Genomic DNA, 13,796 nt, shown 5'->3' on the forward strand with positions numbered 1-13,796 from the left:
AAGCGTCTGTCTGCCTTCTGCACTGAGGAATTCTCTATTAAGACCAGTCACTACTTCTGCTGTAAGAAGAAGGGGAAGGCCAGGTGGAGCTGTTTTGATAAAGAGGCTTCAGATACTTCATATCACGTCGTCTCCGAAGACTCAAATGCCAACACTCAAAAGATTCAAGGCTTCAAATTTAACCCCAGTGCTTGCAAAGGGTAGGTTTCTGCTGGAGTATACAGTGTGTTTTAGTTTGAGTTTTTAATGGGCATTTAAAAAAGAAAAATGTCTGTGATGTTACCCGAGTATATATTTTGTTTTAACAACATTTCAGTATTACAAAGATGTTAAGAAACCATTTTTAGCTTATTTTATGGTATATATTTCTGTAACCCCCTGTTCTCACATTGGTTTCATAACGTCTCCATTTGCATGTAGTTTACAGTCGCCTCACAAATGATGTGATGTCATATAATTGTTTTTTTTTTTTTCCCAAATAAACTTTTTATTTTAAATGAATACAGTCATGGAAATAACTTGAGCGTTGATGTGGTCTACCGTTTTACTCTGTATTTTTAAATTGTAAAATGCATACATAGTATGTTCAAGCTTTTTCATAGATATCCTCTGGGAATGGTCACACATGTAACATGGAATATTTAGGAACACTCTTATTAAAGAGCATAGATGAGCAAGATGACTAAGAAAAGGGAGGTGTTCTTCTCTTCATTCAGCTTTATTACCCTGTGTTATTGATCTCTAGTAAATATACTCGATTTTGAAGTGACTACTAACTATTTTAATTTTTCCCCCAACATTGGTTATGCCACATGATGATAGATGCTCACATAAAAAAAATGAAAAGACTGCTTAAAATAAATTCTGTACAACGTTAAAAATAAATGTTTTTTTAATAAACTGTTTAAGAATTTATTTTTTTTTTTCTCTCTCTCTTCTGCCCCAATTCTATAATATGACACGTAATGCAAGATGGCTCACTGTCAGATTTGATTTAATGATAAAATGATAAAATGTATCAGACTGAAGACCCCAATGTGGCTACTAATGCAACTAGAAAGGCATGTGAGCAATAGTTTCATCTGCAAGGCAATCAAGAACTTTAATTGATCTAGTTAGTTATTTCGATTTTAAAATATTAACCATATAAAGTACACTTTTAGATTACAGAGCAGCATCTTTTCCATAAGAATCTGCCAATGTATGAGTTTCATGCCGTATCTTGGAAATGTTCTCTAATAGTTAAGCCACATGATACTGTGTATGGTATTGTAAAAGTATTAAAAGACAAATAATCAGTGACCTAAACTGAAAAGTTCACTTTTAAATGTATTAATCGGTTTGTATATACAAGATTTTATTGTTGGGCCACCTGAAATTCAAATTTGGCAAACTAAATAAATAAAAAAACTAAAATCCGTAAAGTTCATGTTTAACAAAATATCAAACGGAGTCTTCTAAACCTTATACATTTCCAACAGCCTCTAATATTGAACTGTGTGATGTTACTTCAGTTCCAGACGAGATTATTTTATAAATTGGGCAAATAACTTGCAAAGATGTCCAAGAAGAGCAAAACATCAAAAGTATTTAATTTGTTTTTAAATCAATTTTAATGGGTTCCAGACATAACTGGACTATTATACCAACAGATTTTTGACACCTTAATACTTCAATAAGATTTTTTTCAACGTAGACAAAAATGTAGTTGGATAGAAAAATGTACGTCATCTTCTCAACCCATAAAAATAATAAATTTCAAGTACTAATTTTCCTAGTACTAAGCGGTGATGACAAATACCTATTCGTCCCACCATGAAAATAAGCAGATTTACAGAGACAGAATTAAATAAAAAATGAATAAGCAATGTATAAACGCTGAACAAAATATTAACTTGCTCTTTCTTTAATCATTCAGCTCATTGGTGGCTTCTCCAAAAGCTCTTATGAAGCAGACAGCAGTTCCATCCATCAGCTTTCCACCCGGCCGCCCCGATTCCTCCAACATAGCGCACATCTGCGCTCACCACAAGATGCGACCTCGATACGTGCCCAAGTGTCTTCCTCGCACCGGCTACGGCTGGCTGGTCCGGCAATCGAAGGCAATCAATATCCTCGAGAGAGAATACAACCAGTGCTGTAAGGAGAAAAGGGGCGAACAACGCTGCGCAGAAAAGAAGGTGCGGAGATGATTCACATTTGAACTCGCAGCGTCTGAACTCATAAAACACTCCACTATATCGAACACATCAGAGCTAAGTAGCAAATGTAACCATTCCTTTAAGCTGAAAAGAAAAAACCTTTTCTCGTTCGACTAATAAGCAGCGATATTCATCTCTTTTGATTTCAGTGGAAGAGGATGGTGGATAGGTTTTGTAAAGATGAGAAGAAAGCCAAAGGAAGGCAGTTTGAGTGTTGCGGAAAGAAGAAGGGGGAAGAGCTGTACTCCTGTTTTGCAGTTTCTGCTCCAGATCCAGAATATAGATCCACTGAAGGAGAACTCAGCCCTCCTTCTGCTCCTCCAACCCTCCAGGATTTATGCCATACGCATACGGCTATTCAGAGCATGTGAGTCCCTCTTCATTCAAAATTGCATGTTTAACAAACTCACAAATAAGAATGATTTATTTGCCGTGGCATTTATTTGACCGAAACATTTCTATGAGATAATATGTTGTTGTTTTTGTGCTTTTATTATCTGTGTTTAGGTTTGTCTGTTTCCTTTCAGATAACACTGACCGTGAAATCTAGCCAAAACAACGATAGTTAAAAAATAATCTCGGCATTGGTTAACCTTTTGCATGGCAAAACATTGGTTCAAGGACAAGGAAAATCTATATCCGAATATATATTTAACTAAAAGTCTGCTTTTTTAATGTGCAAAGTTTTATTAATTGAATTCTAATGCATTATTTTTGGTTATACCAACACGCACCAAGCGTCAGGTACTGGAAATACTAAAATAGTTAATCTAATTTATCTCCCACAGGAAGGGTTTCCCTTTTTCTGTGGATCAAATGGTTGATCGGTGCTGCCCTCTAGTGTTAGAGGAGAGACCTGCATGTATAGAGGCAGAGGTGAGTCCAAGATTGCTGGATTGAGGCATGATTAAACATGCCTAATAAATCGAAATGTACTTGTAAACAAGAACAAGTTTCTTTATCTTAACACTGGCTTTCAAATTAAAACTGTCTGCATTATCGTCTTACAGCTCGACATGCACCTGAATGATGTGTGTGAAGCGGAGCTGGCGAAACCTCATTGCTGTGCACCCAAAATCAAAAACCGTGTCAAATGTGCCACAAAGCTGCTCCTGCGCTATATCGGCAAGGCGGATAAAGACAGCAGGAGGAAGAACTGCCCTCAGCTTCTGTTGGTCTGAGTCAGACAGAACCCCTGATGCTGTGACCGCGGATCGGTTTTCTACAGACGTTTCAATATATGTACACTTGAGCTGAACAAAGTAATATATGTACACTGTGCAAACCGTTTTGTTAGTCTTCTATGCAGTTTTATTGCAAAATCTCTTTTTACAGATTAGCAAGAGACATTTTTCAGCATTTTTATATATATATATGAAAAAACTGCTTGGACAGTTCAAAATGTTTTGTTTACAACGTTTCCCCTCTGTTCCCAAAATGACCACAAATTATTATATGTATATAAGATATAAAAATAAAAAGTCTTCTGTAATTGGATGTTGTTCTCACCCAATATAATTTACTATATATATACAGCACACACATGTACTACACACGCACACATAGTGAACACGTTCAGACAATGATATAATAACTATAATACTATAATAGACTACAATAAAGAAGGAGTGGTTTTCTTACATTTTAGGCGTAAACAGCCTGACATAAACAGCTTTGGCAGACCAGCTTAAACCAGCTAACAATCATAGGGTGTTTTTTTCCACAGTGAGTTATATTTTTTTTTTTACTTTTTAAATAACATGCATTATAACGCGTACCTTTTAGATTTATTATTTAAAATTTAAACTCCTATTTTGCTCCCAGTGTGCAATGACTTCAAATGTCATGCACGCTCAACCTGTCCAAGATGTTATCTGTTCTGTGAACAGTTTTGTTATTTTTAGCACTGTACATAAAGGCTTGGTGAGTTTGTTTCACAAACCAAACTAATGGGACGTGCACTATTCAAGACTGTCGTCAGTATACACATGTGAAGTGCGGATATATCATTTACTTTATACATTATTATTTGGATAAATACGATATCTAATCATAGACTGCGTAGAGAGTTGTTAGAAAAGCTTTTGTAGTACTGATTATAGACTCGGTTAGGGTCAGTAAAGGGTGCCAGAGAGTCAGACCGAGCAGAACCGGACACTAGTCTGTCTGTCTGGTTCCGGTCAGGGATCGGGTCCAGACGCTAAACCCGAATCAAAATGGCGTCCGCCGGTCCACCCGACACGGGCTTATCCGCCCCTCCAGGTAAATTAAATTATTATCTTGTTATAGCGATATGGAGTCGAGTGTATTGTTTTCTGTGTGTTTTAGTGTTGATTTGTTGCCATGGATTCACCGTTTCTGCTAGCACTGGCTTGATTCAGTGTGTTTACTGGCTTCAATCAAGCCTTTTGTTCGGAAAAAAAATACATGTAATATATTGTCGATATTAGTTTGTAAACGTAACATGTATGTTGCTTATTGGATATGTGTTTGAGTAATTTATTGAACTGAGTTGATCTACGGTGTGAAGGTTTTCCTGAAATAATCCAGATCGATGATGATCTGTGGCTAATATGCTATAAGCTAACTAGCTCAGCCATATCAAACAAATAACAGAGCTAATATTGAAATAAATAACCTAGCGTCATAATAATGCATATAATTCAGTTAAAAATAATCTAGGCTGTTTACTATTAAAGTGGCTTGTTTTGGACGTACTGCTCAGTTAAATGAACCATTCTATATACATTTCTCTTTATAACGTTACATGTTGTCGAGTTTCAACAACAGCACGAGACGTTCATTTGTTATTTAGTTTTTTTTAATTATGATTATTATTATTTTTTTATTACAGATTTGTTTTTAAATAAGACATGTTAGCGTTTGCACCAATGTATCCAAGCTGCTCAGAGTTTTTTTAGTACATTTTGTAACGCTCAGTTTGTTAAATGTCACGAGAAATGACAGAAATGGCATAATATATGAAATATTAACAAATTTCTCTACAACAACAAAACGATACCTATATCGTTTTAATATTTAACTAGCTCATGCTAATTAAGCTAAATACCCAGGTTTAAGTTTTCCTGTGCGCTAGTACTTTACAGTCTCACCCATACATATTGAATAAAGTACAATTAAAAATGTTAAATTGGTTTGCTTGTTTAATTAAGCAATAATTTGTGATTCACATAATAAGCCAAATTATACGTGTTTTCAGGGTTCATATAAGAATGACAGCTTTTTGTCAGGAGTTTGACCAAGAGCTAAGGAGTTCCCTCAGAAATGTTTTTTTTTTTTTTTTTTTTTTTTTTAAGATTTTCAGGAAACTGCTTTTGGAGTTTAAAGTTATTTAGTCACTTACTGTGAATCTATTTCAACAGTTTGTAACGAAACTCATGACAAAGTCATAATACATTCGTCTCTTTCACACTTGAATCAGTTTTTGTCTGTGTGTTAGTTAAATGGTTATTTGGATGTAAGTGGCATTAACGGTGTTTGTCCTGTGAGTGGTTACTCTCTTCGACTCTCTGTCTGTCTTCATTGACCACTGAGTAAAAATAACATCCCTTGGGAAATGAAGGATATATTGACTTCACTTGTATGAGGTGCTGAAGCCAATCAGGTGGTCGTTATTTGGATGGTTGTGTCTGTTCGCTCAGAATATCATGGTATTTTGTGTGGGTAACCCACATTAGGACAAAGTTAGCGCTCTTTTGGAAGTATTTTTAGTGCTTTCAGAGACAAGCACACTTGATGATGGCGCAGGCTGTTCTTTTGCTCTAAATATAAACGGGAAAATGGGACAAAAACCGTCTCACTCGACCCAGATGAAATAGGACAGAAAGTCTAAACCTCCGCAATTTATTATGCCACAATTCATGACCTCAAATGTGTTGTTTGTTGTTGAGGTACAAGATTTGTTCCCTACCACTCTTGAGAGAAAGTGAATCTCTTAAGCTTGGCCTAAATATAGACTAGCTCAAGAGATGAGCCATGTGTTTTCTCTTAGTAGTCGTTTTACTTGCTTTGTGGTTTAAGGATCTAACGCAAAACAAGGCCATAATCTGTTAAAACGGTGTGTTTTTAATGAAGGAAAGTCTACATTTATAATTCTTTGGTTTCATGTGTCAGTACTATGAGACAACCTAAATTTCTCTCTCGGAAACCGTTCATTCGCCCATCCACGTATTCATCCGCCCTTGCACTGAACCGCCTGTCCGTCTATCAGTGCATCCATTCATCAGCTCACGTAGCCAACCACCCACCCGTCCATCCTTCCATCTATTCAGTACTCACTCATCTATTTGTTCATCTTCCCATTCTTCCATCCATCTATCCATCCAAACAGACCAACCAACACCCACTCGTCCAAACAACCCAACATTCAAACATCTGAATAAAGACTCACCCATCCAAACAAACAACAAACACCCACCCCAACCAAACCAAACAAACAGCAAACACTCATCAAAAAAAACACCCATCCAGACAAGCAAAAAAACACCCAGACAAATGCTTACCCATCCAAACAAACATTATACACCCACCCATTCAAACAAACACTTATACTCACCCACCAATGAAACACCCGTCCAGTCTCTCAACCACTCAGGGGGATAATTTTAGCACACACTGGTCTAAGTGCTGACACTTTGGTCCGCATTGAAATAACTGTTTTACCCCTACAGATCTAAGGACTCCGTTTTGGAGGCTGTTGGCCTCTCGGAGAGGTACATGCATGGCTCTGTTTGTGCTGTGTGAGACTGAGTGCCAATTAACAAAAATGGCTTGTCTGGTCTCGTTTGCAGTGGCGATTTAAGCTCGATGAATGGGGGATCGGTGGAATGTCTTGAAACTAAAAACTGTAACTGTGACTCATGTGTTTGTGTAATTAAGGCAGATGGAAATAGGAACTGATATTTCAGACTGATGATGAAAGGGTCCAGCAATCTGTGGGAACATGTAAATATATCACAGTTCCTGGGCATTGAAACACCGGATAAGTCTTTACATAGGCCAAGCACACGTCTTTCAGAAGTGACAACCACATTCAAACACCGTAGTAATTCCCCATATTTGCCATTTTGTGCGTGTGCCGAACAGAACTCACTCTTGAAACTGGAAGGATTGCCAAAATGATGGTTAAATTTGTTTGTTTAACTTTTTTGTGCTTAATCCTGTTCTGCATACACACAGTTCAGTGATTAATGGGAGTGGACTGAATTGAATGGCTGTTTGTTGACGTAAAAGCGTATGAGTTGTGTTTAAAGAAACAAAAAAGAAGGGAGGCATGTCTTGACTCAGTGTTTCCAGATCTTGCTTTTAAAAATGGCAAATAATAATTATGTCTATGATAAATACATCCAAAAATGTTATCTTCAAAATAAATGATTCGCTGCAACCTGCGCCTGCCCACTTTATTATCGCCATAAAATGCTAAATGAGCCAAGCAACAAATCCGTACGCTTAAGAATTATTGCTTATAATAAGTGGACATGGCGACCCCTTTAAGAGCCCGCTTTGTGAAGCTACCTTCCCCACATAAACAAAACCTGACTGCTCTGTAGACGGTGTTTTAGTTAAAATCACAGTCTTTGGTCTCTGTAGGATTACTTAGGTCAAAAATATCAGATACCACCCTCATGAGACTACATAACTTTGCTTTGGTTAGAATGGTGTTGATTAATCCAATGTAAAAATGTAATTTAGGGGATAATTCCCCTATTTAAATGCAGTTGTCACTACTGATACTGTACTACTGTACTTGGTCATATTGTGGCTACAGTGTTTAGGCGTATTGGTCCGCGTCATGGTAAGATGGCAAGTTAAGCAGTTGAATGCTATCTCTCATGTTGTTCAACTTTGACTTGTGCGACAACATAACAAGTCCTTTCACATATCTCGATCTGCTGGCCATTGAAATAACCTTTATCTATCCTCACCCTAACTTAAAATAGCCGTTGCTATTGGTTACTGCAATGATTTCCAGTGGTTGGCAAAGCATGTAAAAATGGGTGAATTACCTTCCGTGCTTTCATTACGCAGTTAGGTGTACTTATCAGCAAGGGCAGATATGTCTCATCCGCACCAAGGAGATGATCACGATACCACTGCAATGTTTTCACCCAAAAATGCAAAGTGGCTCTGGTAGTCATGAGGCAAAAATCCTTTGAGTTTGACTGATATGGGAAAACAATTCCTAACTAAAAAAGTTTTAATCCTTTTAATCCTAATTTTGGCAAATGGGTCATAGAAACCGTGCTAACTTTTTTTGTCCTGTTTACTAATAAATTAAATTTATATTAAGTTAGTATGAGCTAATTTTATTATTAAAAATGCATAAAGGGGAGCTTTAGATCATTTGCACATTCGCTCATATATATGAGATCACTTTCTTATCTAATCATTATACCGTATTTTTAAAAGACTGAATATGTTACAAAGATTCACCACGTGAAACCAATATTTTTCTTAATTGTACAACACAGTATTTCTGTAGGTTGGTCAGATTCTAATCTTAATTGTGTGTAATAATATTAAACTCTCGGCAGGCTTGAAATCACTATGTCATTGCATCTGAATCTATTTTGACGACAGGCAGTGTTGTATAACTTTTGTCTTGCGATCGTTCTGAATCAAATACAAAAACGCATTAATAAAAAAATTCATTTCAGGCCTCCGGGTGTTTTTCGACTGTGAATCTTGTCCTGTGTTGTTTATTGAGTGAAGCATCTGCAAGCATCTGCTGTGACCGTCTGCTGAGCGTCTGGCACCCCTGGTGTCATGACAGATTTTGCCCCCTGTGACATTGTCCGCTTGTAACAACTTTACCTTTTTTTTCTATTGGAGAAGAGATGACTAACAAATTTTGAATATGAGATGTACAGAGCTACATTTTAAAGTTTCAGGGTTTGGCTAATTGTTTTGTTGTCTAGCCTGCAATTATTTGATTAAAAAAAAAATATATATATGATTGTAGATAGGCTAACTGAATGACAAATCGACTACTCAATGTAAAAATATTCAGTAAAAAGAGACTGGCTTCAGGCTGGAGAAGCGAAACGGCAGAAATTGTGAAGTTCATATTGTATTTTGTTTTTTCCATTTCGAACTCAACTAATATACATTTTTATTTTTTTTTCTCTCTCTCCCTCCAACCTCAAAGGATCCAGCGGAGTTCGAAAGATGACCATGACGGAGGTAAGACTGATCTCATGTTGGATTACCCAGTTTGTGTAATTCATAGAACATATTTCTTAATGGCTATAAATGTGCTGAGTCTGCAGTTTCGTTCATTGTTTCATCACTACATTAAATCATGTAACTATTATTTTTAGATTTACTGGCAATAATTGAACTTTTTGAAATCAAAGTTGCTTTTTCTTGGTTTTGGGGGACCACGGTTTTCTAAATTGTAAATGTGTAACAGCTTAACCTGCAGTTGTGATATGAGCAACCGGTCAATGAATAAATGGAATTAATTCCCTCAAATTTCATAATTTTCTTCGTGAAAGGGTAGATAACTCACTCATTCCATCTTCATGTAGACTTAAATGAAACTTATGATGACTTGCCGTTCACTAAGTGAGTCAGATGTCAGTTATGTTGCCTTTCTGAAAGATTCAGTAAGTTATATATTAAAAATAACGATGATTTGAATCAGGAAGGTTTTGTAGATTCATTAAAAGAGCTTACTCGTGATTATTTGTTCTGGAATTATACACTGCTTTGCATATAGTCAGCGATGACAATTCAGTAGCAAGATTATATGGAATATTTTAATGTTAAAGTAAGATCTTTTAAAGCCGTACCTTATAGTAAATGTAGTGATCTCTGAATGGTTAACATTTCGCTTTGGTCATGAATTTATGCACAATATAGCACAGCCTCTTGCTTCATCTCTAAACAGACGTCAGCCTTTCCTTGTTTTCGCATCTGTTAGCCAAGCACTTGTAAAATCTCAGCTCAGTGTCCACAGTTTCATCCATGTTTGAGTGTATTTTAGTTGCTGGACATTGGTAGAGACATGCGAACACGTGAGCCCTGTAGGCTGAAGTAAGCTTGACTTTCTGTTACTGTGTTGATCAAACAGTCATGTGAGAAGGAGCTCAAACAGGGCAACTATTGACATAGTTAGACACACGCACAACAAAGAGAGCACTGTCAATTGAAGATTCGCATTGTATCAAGAGAGTGAGAGGACGAACAGATGGACAGGAATGTCTGTGACTGTTTGACTCGGGGAAACACCTGACAAACAAAAAGTTAACCTAAATAGAGTTGAGGCCCTCTGTTAACACGAAACCAGATGTTTTCTTCTGCTCCTCTTCTTTTTCAGTCACTTATTTATGTCTCTGTCTCTCTAAATAGGGGCCGGGATCATCCCAGAGTATGAAGAAGACCATCGGTCACCGAGGAGTTGACCCCACAGGGGAAACAACTTACAAAAAGGTCAGCTTGCAGTCAGATGCGCCCTCACATAACAAAAGGAAGGGCGAGAGAGGGAAACCGAGCTGTAAAAAAAAAAGAGGAATAGACCGAAGGGTGGAGCTGGAAAGGAAAGAGACACATTAATGACACATTCTGAAATGCTGATGTAAAAAATCTGTTGTTTTAAGGTACTGTCTATTTGGCCGATGCCTTTCCTTTTTATACAGTATGCATCCTTTAAATAAAAGTATTAAGATCTATTCCTGTCTCCTATTTAAACTTCAGTAGCAAAAATGTTTTAAAGTTAAGTTTGATTCCTTTTTGTGAACCCACAAAATGGTCTGCTTAAATCACGGTGACTCAGTCATTCATCTTGCTTTAATTTAGTTTTTTTATATTTCAAATTATCATCCGTTTTACATATGTGGTAAATATTGCTGCCGACTGAATAAACGCACTGAATATTGTCAGAAGTGGAAAATATCTAGAATATATCTCCCACTCACTAATAAGACACATTCCAGCAGTTGTTTTACTGGAAATTGCCGTTTTGCTTATAAATGCATCATCTTCCCACACCACCTACGTAACAGCTCATTTGTAGGTTATTTAAAACAATCATTGTGATCCGTATCTAGTGTTTCCCGTCTGTCCTCTCTGTTTGCGCTCGTTTCTCACGCGTTCTGCTTTATTTACCTGTAGACGACCTCATCCGCCCTCAAAGGTGCCATTCAGCTGGGAATCACACACACTGTGGGCAGCCTCAGTCAGAAAGCAGAGAGAGATGTTCTCATGCAGGACTTCTATGTAGTAGAGAGCATCTTCTTCCCAAGGTGTGTGCAAAAACGTATCTCACCTGCGCGTCTGTATTTACATACGTCTGTGTGCCGATTTTGTCTATAAACCAAGAGTGATGCCAGGGTCTTTGGCCTTTTAAAACATCTAACTGAATAATCATGGGCAGTCTGCTAGAATTTACGTAAATAATAAACATTGCAATTAAACAGAAACTCATAACCCTGTCTCTTTTTTTCTTCCTGCAGTGAAGGAAGTAATTTGACCCCGGCACATCACCATGGTGACTTCAGGTTTAAGACCTACGCCCCCATCGCCTTCCGATATTTCAGAGAACTCTTTGGCATTCGACCTGACGATTATCTGGTTAGCTGAACCACAAACACACTCTTTGAGGTCTCACAAAAATGTATTTAAAATGTATTTATTAATGACCTTTTTCATTAAAAGTTTTTGGGTAAGAAAGACAATTTTATTGAAGAAATTAATTATATTATTCAGCAAGAACATATTTAAGAAATATCACCACATGTATCATATGTAACACATATCACACTGGAGTGCTCAATTGTGAATATGAATGGCAAAATACTTTAGAGATGTTTACTCATAAATATTTCTAGGGGTACCAATAATTGTGTCCCAACGTGTATTGGAAAAAAATAATTAATTGCACACACATGCATGTGGATATTTAAGCAAAATAAATGATGCTTATGTTTTAAATATATTTATATGTAATATAAATTACATAAATATAAATATATGCATGTAAATACTTTAAAATTTTTAATAAAAATTTTCTATATGTATGCTATATGTGTGTATTAATATATACATGATACATATACACAGTGCACAGTTAATCGTTTGACAGCACTAGTAATAACGATAATATTAAATGTTTCTTGAGCACCATCATTTCTGAAGGAGTATGTGCAAAGAACAATTGATCCATTTAACACATAATTTTATTAGCTCGTTCTCCCCCCTGATGTGTTTTTGTGGTTTCTTCTGTCTGCAGTACTCTCTGTGTAATGACCCTTTGATTGAATTGTCTAACCCTGGAGCGAGCGGATCGATATTTTATGTGACAAGCGATGATGAGTTTATTATCAAAACAGTGCAGCACAAAGAGGCAGAGTTCCTGCAGAAGCTACTGCCCGGGTACTTCATGGTGAGTATTATTCACTCGCGCGCACGTTTTTCGGTCTAGCATTTTAAGTCGACAATTACAGAATTTTTCTTTCTATTTCTTCTCCTCAGAATCTGAATCAGAACAAGAGAACGCTGCTCCCGAAGTTTTACGGCTTGTATTGCGTTCAGGCGGGTGGAAAGAACATCCGTATCGTTGTGATGAATAACCTGTTGCCCCGCAGTGTGCCTATGCACCTCAAGTACGACCTGAAGGGCTCCACGTACAAGCGGCGTGCCTCCCCTAAAGAGAGAGACAAAAGGGTCCCCACTTACAAAGATCTGGATTTCATCCAGGATATGCCCGAGGGTATTCAGCTAGAAACAGACAACTACAACGCCCTCTCCAAAACCATCCAGCGGGACTGCCTGGTGAGCGTGCATGCTTGTGTGTGAGTGTTATGGCATGCTAGTTTAAAATGCATGATTAGTATGTGCAGATGTTGGTGCAGTGTATAGTAGGGATGCACCGAATATTTGGCCACCGGAAAATTTTTGCACAAAAATGGCCAAAAAATGGACATATAAGGGAATATGAGGGGAACGCGGCACAGAAAATACGCTTTAACACTCCCACTCCGTCTGTGGCGGACATTTTTAAAAAGGCAAGGCAATTCTTGGAGCATTTGTTGTTGTTAAAGTGCTACAGTTAACACATAGGCTATAGCAGTCTTTGTTTCGATGCACTATTTTTTGGAAGGCCTAAAGAGAAAATATTGTTGCACTTGTTCTGAATGTCCTTTGTTGTAGTAGTCATACAGAGAAAAAATAAAAATGCACTTGACCTAAATGCATCTAAATGAACATTTCATTTTACAACATTTCATTCATATACGTTATAATTTAATGTACGCATAAGTGGGGTCAAGATACACATTTTAGTGTGAATGTAATTTTATGCTGTGCATTGTTGCAGTGTGCTAAATTATCAGTAATTGATTTATTCTTTAAAACTTTAGGATTAATTTATGCGATTGCAATGCCTTGATTTTAGTAAAGTTATTACACAGTCATAACCATAAATGCAATCGTGCATAATTTCTTTTGGTGTTTTGTTTTTTTCGACCTTGGTTTCCTCTTTTTTGGTTTTCAGTTTCGGCCAAGAATTTTCATTTCGGTGCATCCCTAGTGTATAGTGAATATTCACAACATACTATTCTTTTTTTTTTTTTT

At 36.9% G+C, this 13,796-nt stretch overlaps 2 protein-coding genes across 3 annotated transcripts; both read left to right on the forward strand.

Annotated features, from left to right (window-relative positions):
- Positions 1 to 3: 3 nt before the first annotated feature.
- LOC122335581 (extracellular matrix protein 1-like) lies at positions 4 to 3,698 on the forward strand (the record flags this gene model as incomplete). The annotated part of the gene is made up of 5 exons (XM_043233425.1): positions 4 to 200; positions 1,919 to 2,180; positions 2,351 to 2,568; positions 2,990 to 3,077; positions 3,212 to 3,698. Coding segments are annotated over 5 exons (936 nt in total), but the record flags the coding sequence as incomplete, so codon positions are not given.
- Positions 3,699 to 4,025: 327 nt separating this feature from the next.
- LOC122335580 (phosphatidylinositol 4-phosphate 5-kinase type-1 alpha-like) lies at positions 4,026 to 13,732 on the forward strand. Of its 2 annotated transcripts, XM_043233423.1 has the most exons (8): positions 4,026 to 4,463; positions 6,893 to 6,934; positions 9,370 to 9,404; positions 10,575 to 10,655; positions 11,337 to 11,467; positions 11,678 to 11,795; positions 12,454 to 12,606; positions 12,696 to 13,732. In XM_043233423.1, exons 1-8 carry the CDS (start codon positions 4,418 to 4,420, stop codon positions 13,017 to 13,019), a joined length of 930 nt encoding a protein of 309 aa, XP_043089358.1. In that variant the 5' UTR covers positions 4,026 to 4,417; the 3' UTR covers positions 13,020 to 13,732. The 2 variants fall into 2 exon arrangements, with proteins under 2 accessions (XP_043089358.1, XP_043089359.1); XM_043233424.1 differs by lacking the exon at positions 6,893 to 6,934 and having other exon boundaries at positions 4,034 to 4,463; positions 12,696 to 13,730.
- Positions 13,733 to 13,796: the final 64 nt, after the last annotated feature.

Source organism: Puntigrus tetrazona, unplaced genomic scaffold (assembly GCF_018831695.1).
Source record: "Puntigrus tetrazona isolate hp1 unplaced genomic scaffold, ASM1883169v1 S000000815, whole genome shotgun sequence".
NCBI lineage: Eukaryota > Metazoa > Chordata > Actinopteri > Cypriniformes > Cyprinidae > Puntigrus > Puntigrus tetrazona.